The sequence below is a fragment of the Hyaena hyaena genome, unplaced genomic scaffold (assembly GCF_003009895.1).
Source record: "Hyaena hyaena isolate Hyena2069 unplaced genomic scaffold, ASM300989v1 scaffold_628, whole genome shotgun sequence".
NCBI classification, from domain to species: domain Eukaryota; kingdom Metazoa; phylum Chordata; class Mammalia; order Carnivora; family Hyaenidae; genus Hyaena; species Hyaena hyaena.
The window spans coordinates 655079-671783 of NW_024081261.1; the positions used below are offsets into that span (position 1 = coordinate 655079).

Consider the following 16705-nt stretch of genomic DNA (forward strand, 5'->3'; position numbering starts at 1 on the left):
CCACTGAAATATCTCCCTTACCACTCATGAAACATGCTGTCCATGTTTATTGTCCATAAATAATATGACAATTGCTATAGGAGACAAAGGAGTGTGCACACTTATTTATTCAGGAAGAATAACCTAGATATCTTCTTCAGAAATAGTTACAAATAGAGAAGTTTTCCTATTTGAGTTGACACTTTATAGCTTCATGGTTTAAAAGTCACTCATCTTCTGCTTACTTATGCATTTATTATAGTCCCTTCACCTCTCTCAGACTACAAACCTACTTCTTATTCTCTTCACACTTGTTTTTGGCCATGTTTGCAGGGAATTAAAATGCACTCATGGTATCTGGAGTCAGAGCTCTCTCATGAAGCCCACATAAGGCTAAGGAAACCCAGCCTTTAGACAGCCCTTGGTTTCTCTTTTGAGACTTTTCTGCTTTTCTTTATGGGCTGTTTTCTTCCTTCCTTCCTTCTTTCCTTCCTTCCTTCCTTCCTTCCTTCCTTCCTTCCTTCCTTCCTTCCCATAAATGTTTATGTTTGAGACAGAGAGTGCAAGTAGAGGAGAAACAGAGAGAAAGAGAAAGAATCTCAAGCAGGTTCTGTACTGTCAGCACAAAGCCTAATGAGGGGCTCAGTCTCATGAACCATGAGATCATGACCTGAGCTGAAATCAAGAGTTGGACGTTTAACTGCCTGAGCCACCCAGGCGCCCCGGGGCTGGTTCTTACTTATCTGCTGGCTGGCTTCATTATTCTCTATTCAGTATACTTTCTGGACCTTTCTGGATTTGTATGGATTGCAAACACTCACTCTCTACATCAAAGCATCATGATAACTATATCATGACAATCCTTTGGTCGCTGCCTCAGTGACCAAGGGCCTCAAATTCTCACTTTGTATTCCGGCTTCTCAAGAAAAGACTGACTGACCCGAGATAGACCAGATTCCTATCCCTCCAGCAATTAGCCACAAGAGAAACTTCCACCATATGTGGTTGGGACCCCTTAGAATGGGGTGTGGGTGAGACGTATACATCATGCCTAATTAACTCTCTTATTTTCTCTTATAACTGCATCCATTGTCTTCCCCTCCCTATTCCAACCATTTTTAGTCCCCATTTTGAGGCTCCCAAGTGTAAGTCCTGCGTTGGGAAGAATGCAGCAGTGGTGTGGGAAAGCTCTGTGGTTCGGTTTTAAAGTTTATTTTGAGAGAGAGACAGAGAAAGGTAGAGAGAGAACATGAGTGGGGGAGGGGCAAGGGGAGAGGAAGAGAGAGAATCCCAAGCAGGTTCCACAGTCAGCACAGAGTCTGATACAGGGCTCGAACCCACGAACCGTGAGATCATGACCTGAGCCACAACCAAGAGTCAGATGCTTATCCAACTGAGCCACCCAGGCACCCCTGTAATTTTGATTTTACAAGGACATTGAGGTGAGCATCCTTGTGAGTTTGACATGTGATTGCAACAGTAAAACCAAGGGCAATTTCTGTTTTTTGTTTCTAAAACACAGTATAAAAATATAGTCACTCAATGCCAAGTAATTTCTTAGATACCTAAATTAGAAATTACTTTTGGGAATTTAAAAATCCAAACTTATTGATATCTATAGTTTCTTATGATTTTTATGTACTATAAAATCGATGTGTGTGTGTGTATGTGTGTGCACACACGTGTGTGCATGTGCTTAAATCACATCTTGGAACAATGGTTCCAATTGTTCTTATATAGGAAAAAAACCCTGTTTTTCCAAAAGTGCCTCTAGAACATTTGAAGATAAGCTCTAAAGACAAATATGACAGTTATTAAGTCACTTGTATGAAAAAACTTAAATTCTCTTAAATAATATTATGTGCATTTTATCACTTACAGGAGAGCAAGGGGACCCTGCTAGTCAGTTCGGCCCACCTGGTCCAGAGGGAGAACCAGGCAGCCCTGGATGTCCAGGTATACCTACATATTTTTTCTTATTAAAACAAAAAAATAATAATAAATTTAGTTTGAAAAATAGAACAATTGCTTCATACTCCTATCTGGCAATGGTTATATCAGCATTTTCTTCCCCCTTTGCCCATTAAGATCCATCTCAGAAGGATTATGTATCAGCATGGCCACCATATCATTGGTTTAGAAGGACACCAGGATTAGACACCAGGGATTCTCACTTTTTTTCCACCATGGCCCCCATGACTGTGCTGTTGACATAACAGTCCACTCCCTCGGCATGCCCAGATTTTGACATCTTGGTCAAAAATGATGATTGCAAGCAATTAAAAGCCGGACCACTTCCCAGTCTCTAGAATTATAAATGCTACATTAGCAATAACCGTGCCCACTGACCACAGCTTCGAGTTGTCTTTCTAGCCCTTTCTTTCTTACTCAGAAAATCATATGTGAATGCCAGTGGGGAGTGCCATTGTTGAGATATCATGGAATCGCTCATTTACTAAATATGTCATTTACTAAAAACCAAACCCAAAACCAAAATTAAACTTCATCACGACAATGAATCTAAATTGTTCAAAACAGTATTTCGTTTATCAGCAACAATTGACATGTAATCAATCCCTCAGAATGGATTGGGACGTACCTGTGGGTTCCTGCCCTCCACTTGATGCTGAGGCTGAGGTTGGCTTCAGTACCTGACCCACCGTTGACAAAATATACATGTTTTTTTTTTTTTTTTTAACTTAGTGGTTTGACTTGTAGGAATTTATCTGAAGTCGATTATCAGACAGGCTTGCAAAGATGCATGCACAGGAATATGCATTGCATAGAAAAAGCAAATGTCATCCACAAATGATTGATTAAAGAACTATGCATAATCCCATTCAGCCAGGTTAGACGGGTTAGAAAGAGGTTTGTCTTTAGGTGGATCCCTTGTAAATTAAAATATCTCATATTACTAGTTTTGTGTATCATCTTAAAATTCTCTTGGACAATAGTCATGTGTCATTACGTACAAGAGAAGGAATATCTGAGCAGAAGCATTATCAGAAATTTTATTTTATTTTTTTTGTTTTTATACCACAAGATCGCTATAATGGATGTCTAACAGAAAAACAAACTATTATAATGGCAAGAACTTTCCCACTACCTTTCACATCCGTCTTTTACCTCCAACCTGGTCAAATAGATTTAGGTAACATAACGGTTTAACCGAAATGTGCAGCTTACATGTACATGTGGAGGGAAAATAGTTTTGAGCTTAACATTATGGAGGTTCCTAATAAATACTAGAGGGAGAAGCCTTAAGAAGGAAAGCCAGTGGTTCAAAGTCAGCCTTCATTATTACTTCATTATTACCCTGTGATCTTGGGTAAGTTGCTCATCATTTGTGAGCTCAGTTTCTTAATTATAAGACTAAGCATAATTATAGGATTAATAATTGCATAATTATAGGATTGTTTTGAGGATCAAATAAGATTCCTTGCAAACAGTTTGTAAACTGAAAATTCCATATTTACTGGTATTTTTATGTAAACCATTAAGATAGTAAGATTTTACAAACTGAAACTAGTCTCCAAATGGATACCTTTGATCCTACCTAATATTTTTGTTTTGTTTTGTTTTTTATTTCTAGGAGAGAGAGAGAGAGAGACAGCGTGATCAGGGGAGGGTCAGAGAGAGAGGGAGTCACAGACTGAAACAGGCTCCAGGCTCTGAGCTGGCAGTCAGCACAGAGCCAAAAGAGGGGCTCAAACCCACGAACCGCGAGATCATGACCTAAGCGAAGTCGGACGCTTAACCGACTAAGCCACCCAGGCGCCCCAGATCCTACCTAATATTTTAAGTTAAAAATGATTAACCTGAGTAATTTTACACTTAGGCTAACTTTTTTGTAAAAAAAATTTTAAGTTATATTTATTTATTTTGAGAGAGAGCGTGCAAGGGAGGTGCAGAGAGACGGAGAGAGAGAATCCCAAGCAGGCTCCATGCTGCCAGTGCAGAGCCAGATGTGGGGCTCAAACTCACAAACCATGAAGATCATAACCTGAGCCAAAATCAAGAGCCAGATACCTAACTGACTGCACCACCCAGGTGCCCCAGGCTAACTTTTTAAAGCAAAATTGCCTTAGTGTGATTTTCCTGGTGTTCTGTGGTTATCACCATGTACATTCTTCCCTTTCTCAAATACCATAGCTTTAACCTGAAATTTATTTTCTCTTTCTTTCTTTCTTTTTTTTTTTCTAGAGACAGAGCATGAGTGGGGGTAGAAGAGAGAGAGAGAGAGAAAGAGAGAATCTGAAGTAAGCTCTAGGCTTAGCTGTCAGCACAGAGCCTGACGCGGGGCTTGAACCCACAAACCGCAAGTTCATGACCTGAGCCGAAGTCGGACACTTAGCCGACTGAACCACCCAAGTGCCCCTAGCCTGAAATTTCTAAATTACATCATATGTTATTACTGGTACCAATAAATATTTTGGTATTTAGAGTTTACCTAAATACACAATTCCCATTGACAGAAAAAAGCTGCATGGATTGAACTTGAATGAGTTCAGCGAGAAGACACAGAGCTCACATCTATCTCAGGGAACTTTATATGCACGGACTGGGTTCGGCTGTACCTCCCCCATTCAGTTCAGAGAGAAATAACAGCATAGTGTTCTTTTATTTATGAACTCAGAAGTTCTGTTCTTAATACAGGTGTGACTGGGGCAGCAAGCCTTAAGTTTTTCAATTGGAGAGGAGAATAATGCTGCCCTACCTTTCCTGCAAGAATGTTTTCAGGATAAATGAAATAACACACGGTGAGGCTCATAGATCTTAAATTTGATCAGGGAACAGGTATAGATTAACACAGGCTTGTTTCATGTATGTTATAATAAATAATGACCATGCCCCACCACGAGTTTGTAAATACAGCGCTATCTACTTTGTTGGTTGATTCAACTAGCTAATTTCATCACACACTATTGGCTTATTCTAGAAGTCTGAATTGTATTAAAGTGATACATTATAAATAAACATATGCAGAGATAGTCGTCTTCTCTAGTAATCAAAGAAATTAATTAAAGTAAATCTGAAACATTATTTCCTTTGACCGAATTAGCAAGAAAAGAAGCCAACACTAACACGTCCTCAGCGAGCACGCGAGATCTCGGGGGCTACGGGTGGTGGTGTGAGATGGTGCCACGCTTAACTGTTAACTAAACCATTTAACAGCCTCCGTCGGGAGCAGAATGGTCTATTCTGAAAGACTAAAACGCAATTCAAATGTTCTCTTCAGCAAGTCTCTGTCCTGAGAAAGAGACTCTAGGAGAGTTTTTAACTTAAGGATATAGCCACCAGATGCTCTTGTGTGTTTCTGGAGTGAGGACAAACCAGCTGTAAAGCACATTAAGGGCACAATTGGCGCAATTCAAGTATGAAACAAGCACTAGCGGGTATTAACGTTGTTCTTAATTTTCTTGGCTGTGATGATGTTATTTTGGCTATGTAGGAAAATGGTTTTTTCAGGTATACCTCCTGAAGGATTTAGGGATGGGATTCCATGATGTCTGTCATTTACTTTGAAATACTTCAGTATTTTAGTGCATTTTGGAAAACCAAAAATATCATACAATATTACCTCACAAGTTTCTACTCCTAGATATTTTTCCTAAGGAAATAATTTGATGTGAGACAAATTGATTAAAAATGCATAAAGATCGTTATGCGTAACAGCAAAGAGAAATAACTCCAGTGGCCAATAGTAAGAGAAAATTAGATTAATTAAGATTCACTCAATAAGCTATCAGCTAGTCCTGTAAAAAGAGTAATTAGAAAAATAATGGCAAATTTGGAAAATTACTTATAATACAATGCTCATTTAAAAAATCAAAATATAAAGTTGTGGGTCTTATTTGCATATTGTTATACACATGACAAATTATATTCAGGTGGTAGGGTGAGAAGTGTTTCATTTTTATTTTTTCCTTAATGTTGTCTTTTCAACAGAGAAATTAGAAATGTCAACAAGTAATAATAGAAAAGAATGGTAGGGGCTGTAGTTGGAAGTAATTATAGATTCACCACCTCAAAGACCAATCTCCGATTATTCAGATGTTTGATCCTTCTTTCTTTAGGACATCTTGGGGCACCTGGAGAGCGGGGCTTGCCCGGTGTTCAAGGGCCCAGAGGACCACCTGGAAGGCCAGGACTTCCTGGCTCCTCTGGACCACCAGGCTGTCCAGGTATCTTTTTTTTTTTTTCCAAAAATTTTTAATGTTTATTTACTTATTTATTTATTTTTAAATGCTTATTTTTGAGAGAGACAGAGACAGAGAGTGAGCAGGGGAGGGACAGAGAGAGAGAGAGCGAGACACAGAATCCGAAGCAGGCTCCAGGCTCTGAGCTGTCAGCATAGAGCCTGACGCGGGGCTCGAACCCACAAACTGTGAGATCATGACCTGAGCTGAAATCAGATGTTTAACCGACTGAGCCACCCAGGCGCCCCAGTGTTTATTTATTTTTAAGAGAGAGAGACACAGAGCGCAAGTTGGGGAGGGGCAGAGAGAGAGACCCACACACAGAATACACTGGAGCCAGGCTCCAGGCTCTGAGCTGTCAGCACAGAGCCCAATGCAGGGCTCGAACCCACAAACTGGGAGATCATGACCTGAGCTGAAGTTGGACACTTAACCCACTGAGCCACCCAGGCACCCCGGTCCAGGTATCTTCAGAGACCCTGGAAACTTCCGGACTCTCATCTATCTTCCGGTGTAACAGAAAAGGCCAGCTTTCACTTAGACCTCGTTTCAGATGTGATTCTGCCATTTCCCGGACCTGGGACTTGGGACAAATCACTCAAACTTACCTCTTCCTCTCTTGTAAGTTGGAGCTAGTCCAGCCTCCTTGGGTTGGTCGGGGAGTAAACCAAGACGATGCCTGTTAACAGCCTAGCAAGGAGCCACGTACAAAGTGACGGGCTGACAGATACAAGTGTCTTCCCATCCTTCCTTAATCTACCTGCCACTCACATGCTGCCTTTCTTGTCTCCTTTCAACTTCAGGCAAATATCACACATACAACATGACATTAACGGCTCCTCCTCCTCCTGCCAATTCAGAATATAATGAAAGTTTAAAACTGCAGTTGGCAACTTTAATCACTCCGAAGTGTAGTTGCTCCATCTAAGGTTAAGTATATTGTTTCTCTCTAGGCCTAGTGTCAGGGGAGAGTCTAGTGGGGGAAAGAAAAGATAAGACAACGTTCCCAGTTACCCGTGTATTAGGAATACAGATGACCTTCCCCATTAAGGTGACTCAGATATCAACTGGGTGTCTTCAGAGCCTCCTTCTTGTCCTCAGGTGACCCAGGGGTGCCTGGGCTGAAGGGACATCCAGGAGAAATGGGGGCTCCTGGGCCAAGAGGCATGACGGGAGATCCGGGGGCACCAGGCCTTCCAGGAATAAAAGGTGAGTAAAAGGAAGCCCGACCCATGAGGGCAAAGTGATAGAGCTTTCTCTGCACTGAGTGACACTGATCTTGTCCTAGCTCTTTCCCCTTTCCCACAGATGCCCATTAGCACCTTCTTCTCCCTCACTCAGAGCTTCGGGCAACGCATCGAGTCTCCTGACCCGCCTTCTACCACAATGGTGGTGCTGCCATTTTTAAGGGCATTTCCCTGTTTTCTGCAGTGTTCAGGCCTCTTCATTTGTTCCTTCCTTAGATAGTTGAGCTCCTATTATGTTCTAGATTGTGCGTTAGATGCTAGGCATACAATTCTGAGGAAAATAGACATGGTTACTGACTTCATGGAGCTCACGGTGTATGTGGCAAGGGAGACATATTAAAAATATACATATAAATAAATGTATATTTACCAGTTGTGATAAGTGGAAGGAAAAGAATAAAATGCCATGGAGAATGAGTCACTAATATTCATTATCTTTGTTAGATAAAGAAACATTTTTTTTTCCTGGTTGAATTTTTGGTCTTTATGGGTAATAGTAAACTGATTATAAGTTTGGTTGCAGTAATATCATATATCATATCATCTGCCGTAATTTTTGGTTATTAATAAGTCTTCATGCCCCTCCATTCCTCCATGGTATTTATTCCTCTTCCATCCATTTCTTCCATTTAAAAAAAAAAAAGCTTTTCATGGGCACTTTGTATATACTTCTAGCATAGCACCTATACTGTATCACATTTGTATGTTGAGAAGTCTTTCTCACCAAGCAGAAGGTGACTTTGATATCCTTGGCATCCAGTAGATAGCCATTAAGTCTATTGGATGGTGATGGTAAGTATTTTTAAATTTGTGCATAAATTAGGAAACAGAGGCATGGCCAAATTGAGAAGGAACAACTGAGCTAGTAGCTATGGAGTCAAGGGCAAAAAAATCAGATGAAGGCTCACACCTCAGTTGGTAGATTTCTGTAATCAAGCTTCCCTACCCTTTCCTCTCACTTACCTTCTGCTAGGTGACGCATCCATGTACTAAATTTCGGTCCAAAGAAAATTACCTCCTCTCAGAATTGTTGGAACCTCTCCTTTGGGCTCTTAGTTGCTTTATTGTTTTGAAAATCCAAGTTAAAACTTCCCACACTTTCATCTCTTCCTTCATCCAATAGTTTTCAGATAATTCCTGTTTTCCAGCAAGCACTAGTGTGGTATGTATTACTGGGGACAACTCTGCAGAGAGGGAAGCCCTTTATATTGGCCAGTTGGCACACTTAGGTATTTCCATGTGGCCAAATATTATTTGGCTTCTACTTCTCATCGCTGAACAAGATGTCTTTATACTATTCATCTCTCTCTTCATTGGCATTTAATGTGAAGTGCAGTGACTTGTGATAAATTTACAACCTCACACAAAATGATCATTTTTTTAAAAGATTTTCTTTGGGGTGCCTGGGTGGCTCAGTCAGTTAAGCATCTGACTTCAGCTCAGGTCATGATCTCATGGTTCCCACGAACCCACGTCAGGCTCCATGCTGACAGCTCAGAGCCTGCTCCAGATTCAATGTCCCCCTCACTCTCTGCCCCTTCCCTGCTCATACTCTGTCTCTCAAAAATAAATAAACATTTAAAAGGTTTTCTTTATTTTGAGAGAGAGAGAGAGAGAGAGAGAGCATGCGTGGGAGGGACAGAGAGAGAAAGAAAGAGAGAATCCCAAGCACGCTCCACACTGTCAATACAGAGCCCAATGGAGAGCTCAAGCTCACAAACTGTGAGATCATGACCTGAGCCAAAATCAAAAGTTGGCTGCTTAACTGACTGACCCACCAGCAACCCCCACCCCCACCCCGCCAAGTGATCATTTTTTATGTTAAAAGTTTATCTAGTGATTGTGGCTATTTGCTGTCACTGGAAATCTCTGTTGCCCTGGTGTGGTGTTCTTGGATACTGTTTTGAGTGTCTGGAAGATGAAATTGGTTTAAAAAAAAAAAGAAGAGAAAATATTTCCATTATTAAGCACTCGTACTACATTTCCCTTTCTTATATGCCTCCTAGTTTAATAAAAATCACAAGGATTTTCAAACCTCTTGGTACCAAGACAATAATATACACTCAGTTTGACTGAAATGACTAGGCTCATATCACTGTTGTAGGTTTGTCTTTCCCTTGATTTAGTTTGCATTTATCACGTAATTTCACTGTGACATGTAATTAAAATGCCAATAGCTGATGACATTGACTGAGGAACGAATTACTCGAAAATTCAGGCTGCCATCACACCACAGTTCTGTGCTATGAAATAATGAGTTTGTTGGGAGAGGGTGAGGAAACGAACATGGCTGACCGAGCGTCCATCGGAACAACACAGACGGATGTTGCAGTGATGCCTCCTGACCATTCAGGGACACTGTTTCGCCGCAAACAGCCCAGCCAACGTCCGGGCTTTAAAACAACAACACAAAACCGTGCACTGCATTCCTAAAAATTAAAACGTCCACAGTATAAATCCATTGTTGCCGTTCATCCTGCTGATATAAAAATGAACCGCACTCCGGCAGAAACGCTTTGATCTGAGAAACTAAATATTTGAAGTATGTTCTAAATAAGTCAAGAGGACTGATTATCTTGTTTGAACAAACCAGCTGTTGAACTCCGAGTTGTTTGCCCTGGTGGAACAGGCCACATGGATTCCCAGTCCTGCTTGAGTTCAGTCGGATTTAAACTTGAACTTAAACATATGCTAAAAAGTGGCTTGATTTGTAGATTTCAGTTCTCAAGCACACATGCCCTCTTTTGAAAGGAAGACAGTCACTTCTTCCTCGTTGGGCATCCGAGATCGCTATAATGAAAACCTGAAGACAGCTCTTTGTACCGTGATAACTGTAAAGACGTACACTGGGTAATTTTGGCTGGTGGCAAGCATGCTGTCACATAAGAGAAAAGGCACCTCGGAATGTCTTATATCTGGAAGGAAATGCCATGCATCTTACAGCCGAGAAAATCATGGACATGCTCTCGCCACTTCTACATGGAGGGGAGCATCCCTTCGGGCCCTGCCCCCATGGCACTTATCACTCTCCACTTAACTGCCGATTTGTTCTGTCGGGTCAGGGATGGTTTCTCTCTCGCTCTCCATTGTCTTGACAGCAGCTGTCACTAAGTACATTTGGGGACCGAAGCTCCGGGGGTTAGGAGACCACGACTTTATACTCCTGCGCCTCTCTCCTTAGAAAGCATGCGTGTATTTCCTGAATTTAAAAAAAATTCAGAATCTGTTTTGATAAGTTTTCAACTCTGTTCAGCCATCAACCTGCATTTACGTAGGTCTCTTTCCCATCATCTTTCACATTTGGGTGACCAGCTGTCCCAGTTTGCCTCGCACTGAGGGGTGCCTCTGGATGCAAGAAGTAAGAAAATCCCCCACAAACAGGAACGAGGCAGTCACCCCATTAAAAATATAAACCTGTATAAAGGCCACCAGGGATAGAGTAGCATTTTCAGGCTTTAGAACAAAAGAAAACCTCACGGGGAAACCAGTCTGAGAGTGGGCTGGGTAACCCGGAGGGTGCCTGTGATTCCCATTAGCGCTGAAGAAGAAGGTTCGATTCTCTGAGTGGGGGGAGAGCGCCCCACCCCGGGAGTGCAGCAAGATGCAGCCTTAAACGACGCCTGGTAGGAGGATGGCCAGAGAGGTGAATAAAAAAATCCTCATTACCACGGAATGTGCTTTGTTAGCCTAATTGCCTCTCATCTGCGCTGTATATATTTTATGCATGAACGACTTTCTGATTTAGAGATGGGATTGATAAAAAGCTTTCAGTAAAAAGGAAAAATTGCCCTTAAAATCCTACCCAGATGTAGCTCCATTCAATTTAGAAAGATAACATTGGGTCAGCTAAGGGTCGGCCAGTTCAACAATGGTGAGGGGCTGGGCCCGTGACAGCCCCGGATCTGGACGTGTGGATGGGACAATGCAGAGTTGGCAGAAGCTAAGACCTCCCACCCCAGCAAAGTCCCCCAGCCATCAATCTTGGAGGCTGAAGCTGGAGATCAAAACACACTGAAATAGCAAAGTGTTCTCAAAAAATTTATTGTCATTTCAGATAGATGGCAATAAATATCCAGTCCTGGCAGAGGAAGGTCTGGGTGTTCTTTTGGTGCAAACTTGAAACGTTGGCTCATTAATAGGACAGAGGATTGAAAAATAAACTCAGCCAGAGCTATTAAAAGTGGTTAGGGAATAAGAGCTTTAGGAAAAATAAGGGCTCATTCCCCTCTCCCCTTTTTTTTTTTTGGTGTGAGGGAAGATGGTTCATTTGCACCCATCTGATGTTTAGAGTTTAAAAATAGAGTAAGTGTCCATTTCAAGTACGGATAATAAATCGAATGGAACCAGCTAAGCGTTCCATCTTTAAATAAGAAGCCCCCAGAGGACTTGCATATTAATGAAGAGATAATAATTAGCACATAAATTATACACAAATGGATGCCTGTAACTTCACCAAATCTTATTCCTCCCATAAATCTATCAAAGACTGTGTAACGTGCGAAGAGAAGTTGTACCCCCTCCTTCCTACAGATTTCTCTCCACCTACTTGCTGGCCTTCCCTATTGCACATTTTCTCATTCACTCATTCATTCATGCATCCCTTCACTCATTCAACAGACACCGACTGAACACCAACTGCGTGTCAGGAGACGCGCAAAATGAGGGTTTGGGAGGCCTTAGAAGACCCGATCTTGTATTTAGTTTACCCAAAGTAACCCAGTCACCCAAAGACATGCTTGTTGCACAGCATGGGACAGGCACCAGCATATGGGCATCAAGGGAGCTCTCTGCTGGTGTCGTGGGGGAGGCGAGGGGCACCTTCTGTGTGCTAGGGTGTTACTATTGCAAATGACAGGGATGTGGCCCTACACTGAATGAATGGCTGGCTGGCTCTCAGCCTTAGATGAAGATCCACCAATGAATTCGGAAGGTCCCAAAGTTTGGGTTGGAGCGGACGGGAAGCTTCTTCCCTCCAAATCAGTCAGTAAGACAAGACATGTAGGAATTATGCGGTGGGGGGCTCAGCTCCTGGGAAATGTTCTTTACGCATCAGTTGTCTGCCTTTTCCCCTCCTCTCTCCCTCCTTCCCCCTGTCTGCCCTTGTTTTCTTCCTCTACTCCCTCCCTATAAATCTGTATACTTGTCTATTACAAGTGTGCTATATATTATCATTTAAGTGTATTATACATATTTTAAATATTTATATATTTGTAAATCTATAGATCTATAGGTGTTCGGTGTTCAGTGACAACTTAAGTCAAGTCAGGTTGGTAGATGGCTCCTTAGAGGACTATACTGATGCCTGGCAGAAGGTTCTAAACAGACATCGGTGAGATCCTGCCTAATTATGGAGACTGGAGTTTTCATTGATTGTTATGAAATAAATTTAGTTTCAGTAAAGAGGCATCGGTGTGGTTCTTTTTGAAAGAAGTAGTTGCAAAGAAATAGCATCAACCAAACATGACCTGCGGGCTTCTTCTTTCTGAGTAGCATGATGCTTAATGAAAAGTTAGGTGTGTCATGTATTCCCGGGTGTGCCCCGGGCGCCACCTGTCCTTACTGTCTTAACTATCCTTACCTGACCACGTCCCGAAGAAATTAGTATCTACAGGCCATGATGAAGTAGACAGACCCTGAGCCTGGGAGGAAGGAGGTCTGGGTTTGCTCCAGTCCAATCTCTTTTGTCTAGGATGAGTTCATTGTCATAGAATCTAAGATCCCTTTCTACACTAAGATTCAGTGATTCTAGACTAGATCTGGATAGAGAGAGATGTCCATGATGTGGTCAGAAACCAAGAGCAGTATGTTAAAACCAAAGAAATGCATTAAGTTATCTTGCAGAAAATGCCCATCAGATGAATGTGTTAAATAATAACCACTGGCATGGACTTAGCCTTGATAATGACATCTAGACAGTGAGATCTCACGGCTCCCTCCTGGAGAAGCTATTGGGATTCCATCAGCCAATCATCCTCCCTGGGAGGTACCAGTGCCGGGCGGCCAGTGGACTTCAACATCTGGTCTTCCTCGATGGGTCACAGGTTTGTGATGTGTTTCAGGTCCCCCCGGGTTGCCTGGTCTGAATGGCTTGCATGGTTTAAAGGGTCAGAAAGGATCCAAAGGCGCTTCAGGTAAGAGAAAATCCTCTGCGAGCGATTGAACTGCCACCAGCAGACCGCTAGATACTGCTGGCATTCCTTCAGTACACACGATTTGGGGTGCATAACTAAGAAACTGGCTTAACTTAGTGACACACTATTGAGCTATTTTTAGTAATGAAGATGACTTACATAAGAAGGGCACTTGAGAAAACCCAATTTAAGAAGGAATGGCTGGTTACCAGTGACGTCCGTTGATGTTACTTGGGGCTTTCTCTTTGCTAAAAATACTCTGAATAATTGCTTAGGTGGAGCTAGATTTCAGAATGCCACAAAGAAATGGTTGGGAGATTTTTTTTTTCTTTTTGGTATTGTTTTAAGTGTTGTGCTGCCAAGCACGACCCCATGGATCTAATTAGTAGTTTTAGCACCCCTCGGTAGGCTGCTGCTAAAACAAATTACCTGAACAGATTGCTGGTATTTTTGTTACCACAAATAGGCTAATCATTAACAACTGCATTTGAGTTTGTTCTAGAGGGGTTTTTAAAAAATTTTTTTAATGTTTATTTATTTTGAGAGAGAGAGAAAAACAGAGCATGAAGAGGGGAGGAGCAGGGAGAGAGGGAGACACAGAATCCAAAGCAGGCTCCAGGCTCTGAGCTGTCAGCACAGAGCCCGATGCGGGGCTCGAGCCCACGAACTGTGAGATCATGACCTGAGCCGAAGTCAGACGCTTAACCGACTGAGCCACCCAGGTGCCCCATTCTAGAGTTTTAATATAGTGCCTGTTTGCTGTCTCAGAAAAACAACTTGCAATCAGACAAGGCAGCTGGAATCAGACACTGAGGATTGAGGGTCTCTGAGTAGAGAGTTGGGGTGTTGTGCTGCTAGGTTTGACCCCATTGCTGGAGAGAGACAGAATCTTTATACAGTTCGGAAGTTCAAGAATTAACCTAGGTCATGTAGGATTCATTTAAGTGGCTCTTGCAAATGGTCTGATCATATGTGTACCTCCCTGGAGAAACCAATGATGTTCTTCCTTTTCCGTGTGAAATTCTGCAGTGTTTCCATTCATATGTCAATTTCCACCTTCAATTTCAAACCAGTTTGTTCATTACGACTTCTTGTTGGATCTCATTGGAGCGTTGATAAGCTGGTGTATTGTTGTTGTTTTTAATCTGGGAAATAACCACAAAACAAACCCAGCCTGTGGCTGACCATGTGATAGGGTGCAGGATGGTACGTGGTGACCCAGGGGGAGTCCGCAGCCTTTTGGGTCACCACCGGGGAGGCGGTTGTTCTCAGCACAACCTGCTGTGTCCCTGTCACCCTGTTTGGAAGCAGTTCTTTTCCCGGAGCCACAACAGGAACGAACAGGGAGAAGACACAATGCTAATGCTGTTTCCCTCATTCAGGTTTGCATGAAGTGGGCCCACCTGGTCCAATGGGCATACCTGGGCCGAAAGGGGAGACCGGAGACCCGGGGAGCCCAGGAATTTCTCCCCCAGGACTTCCTGGAGGAAGAGGTCCCCCCGGGCCCCCAGGTAAGAAGCAGCATGCTTTCCCCCCTCTATCAATAACTAAATCAAAACCTTCCAAATGTGATGAGGCTGACCTCCGCACACGTCCCTCCTCAGGGCGACCTGGATCACCTGGGCCTGAAGGTGCCAAAGGAAGAGCCCCTATAGGCGTCATTCCTGACCCGGGTCCACCCGGAGATCAGGGACCCCCCGGCCCTGATGGTCCAAGAGGTATGAGAAAATCCCGGCAGAGGGTGGTGGCTCCTTTCCTTAGATGCTGCAGGTCCGGAGGATCGTGGGACCAGAGAATGGCAGAGTCACAGGCCCGCAGCAGCCCCGGCAGCCTGGTGATGGGAGAGGCAGAGTGTGGGCAGTGCCCGGCTGCCGGGACCACCCCCAGGGGCCGGAGCTCAGAGCTCAGGCTTCTGTCCCGCTCTACCAGGCACCTCTGTCTGGGGACACACTCTGACTCCCCACAGACCTTTTGTATTGCCAGCACCAGGGGGTGCTGAGCACAAGGGGTCAGAAGTGGCTTGCGGGGGTTGGGGAATATTACTCTGCCTATTGGTCTCTAGCACCTGCCGTGTACACCACGATCGGCCAGCGTGACCACGCCCAGGCCTGGCACACACACGCATAGTCTGTTCCAGTGCTGCTGACAGCACATGTTCCTCTCAGCCCTTGGCAGGGACGGAGTCCAGCAAGGCAGGATCTCACAGCGTAGGGGGCTGAATGGCACCGGCTGGGGTGTGGGGGACAGAGCGCGGTGCCATGGGGTTCTGCAAAGTGCAGACGACCGTGTTCCTAAGAGCTCACGGAGCTCTTTCGGAGAGACCCACCCCTCTGCCTTTAAGTCTTTGGTATTTTAGTCAAGGTGGGATAAAATGATACATGATTCTGTTTTACACTGAGAAAAATGAAAATCCTCAAAAATATTCGAGGAAGCTAAGTAGACTAGGACTTGGGCTCACTTCCTGTGTAGACACCTGTTTTCAAATAGAATCATACATGGAATTGAGTGACTATTCCTTTTCCATCAGCCAGGTTTTCTCAAAAGCCTGCCATCTATCTGTTCGCCCATCTGTCCTTCTGTCGTTCCATCTGTCCTCCTACCTGTCATATGAAAGCAGTGGGATGACATGCAAAGAAAAGCCATAAAACCATGCTTCCAGAAGGAATGACTTGGAAGGGAGATTCATTTGTCTGACGGTTGCTAACGGACCACTTACACCATCTCCCAGCTTGAGCTCCAGAAGACACTCTCTGTTTCGCTTCTGAGACTGTCCATTATTTTTTTCATTCCTCTAATCCCCCCATCTCTTGCTTGCATTCCGTTCCTTTCCTTAAGAAGCTCTCAGGCAGCCAGCACCCGCATTTGTCCTTGACTGAAAGACGCTTCTGTTTCTTCCTTGTGGTCAGGAGCACCCGGGCCTCCGGGCCCCCCTGGGAGTGTTGACCTTCTAAAAGGGGAACCAGGAGACCGGGGTCTGCCGGGTCCCCCGGGTCCCCCGGGCCCACCAGGCCCTCCAGGACGCAAAGGCTTCCCGGGATGTGATGGAAAAGATGGCCAGAAAGGTAGGAATGCGAGTTCTTTCTGAAGCAGTGCGTGAAGACTTTTGCGATTGTGCCCCTCTGGGTCTGGGGTGCTGCACCATAGGGCG

The 16705-nt window shown here is 43.6% G+C and overlaps 1 protein-coding gene across 1 annotated transcript in view; it reads left to right on the forward strand.

Annotated features, from left to right (window-relative positions):
* The window catches only part of COL4A4 (collagen type IV alpha 4 chain), a 114596-nt gene that overhangs the window by 78811 nt on the left and 19080 nt on the right, over nucleotides 1-16705 (forward strand). The window contains exons 34-40 of the mRNA XM_039257625.1: nucleotides 1861-1935; nucleotides 6057-6164; nucleotides 7281-7388; nucleotides 13486-13557; nucleotides 14940-15068; nucleotides 15162-15275; nucleotides 16464-16619. Coding sequence (XP_039113556.1) covers nucleotides 1861-1935; nucleotides 6057-6164; nucleotides 7281-7388; nucleotides 13486-13557; nucleotides 14940-15068; nucleotides 15162-15275; nucleotides 16464-16619 — 762 coding nt within the window. The remainder of the gene's footprint in view (nucleotides 1-1860; nucleotides 1936-6056; nucleotides 6165-7280; nucleotides 7389-13485; nucleotides 13558-14939; nucleotides 15069-15161; nucleotides 15276-16463; nucleotides 16620-16705) is intronic.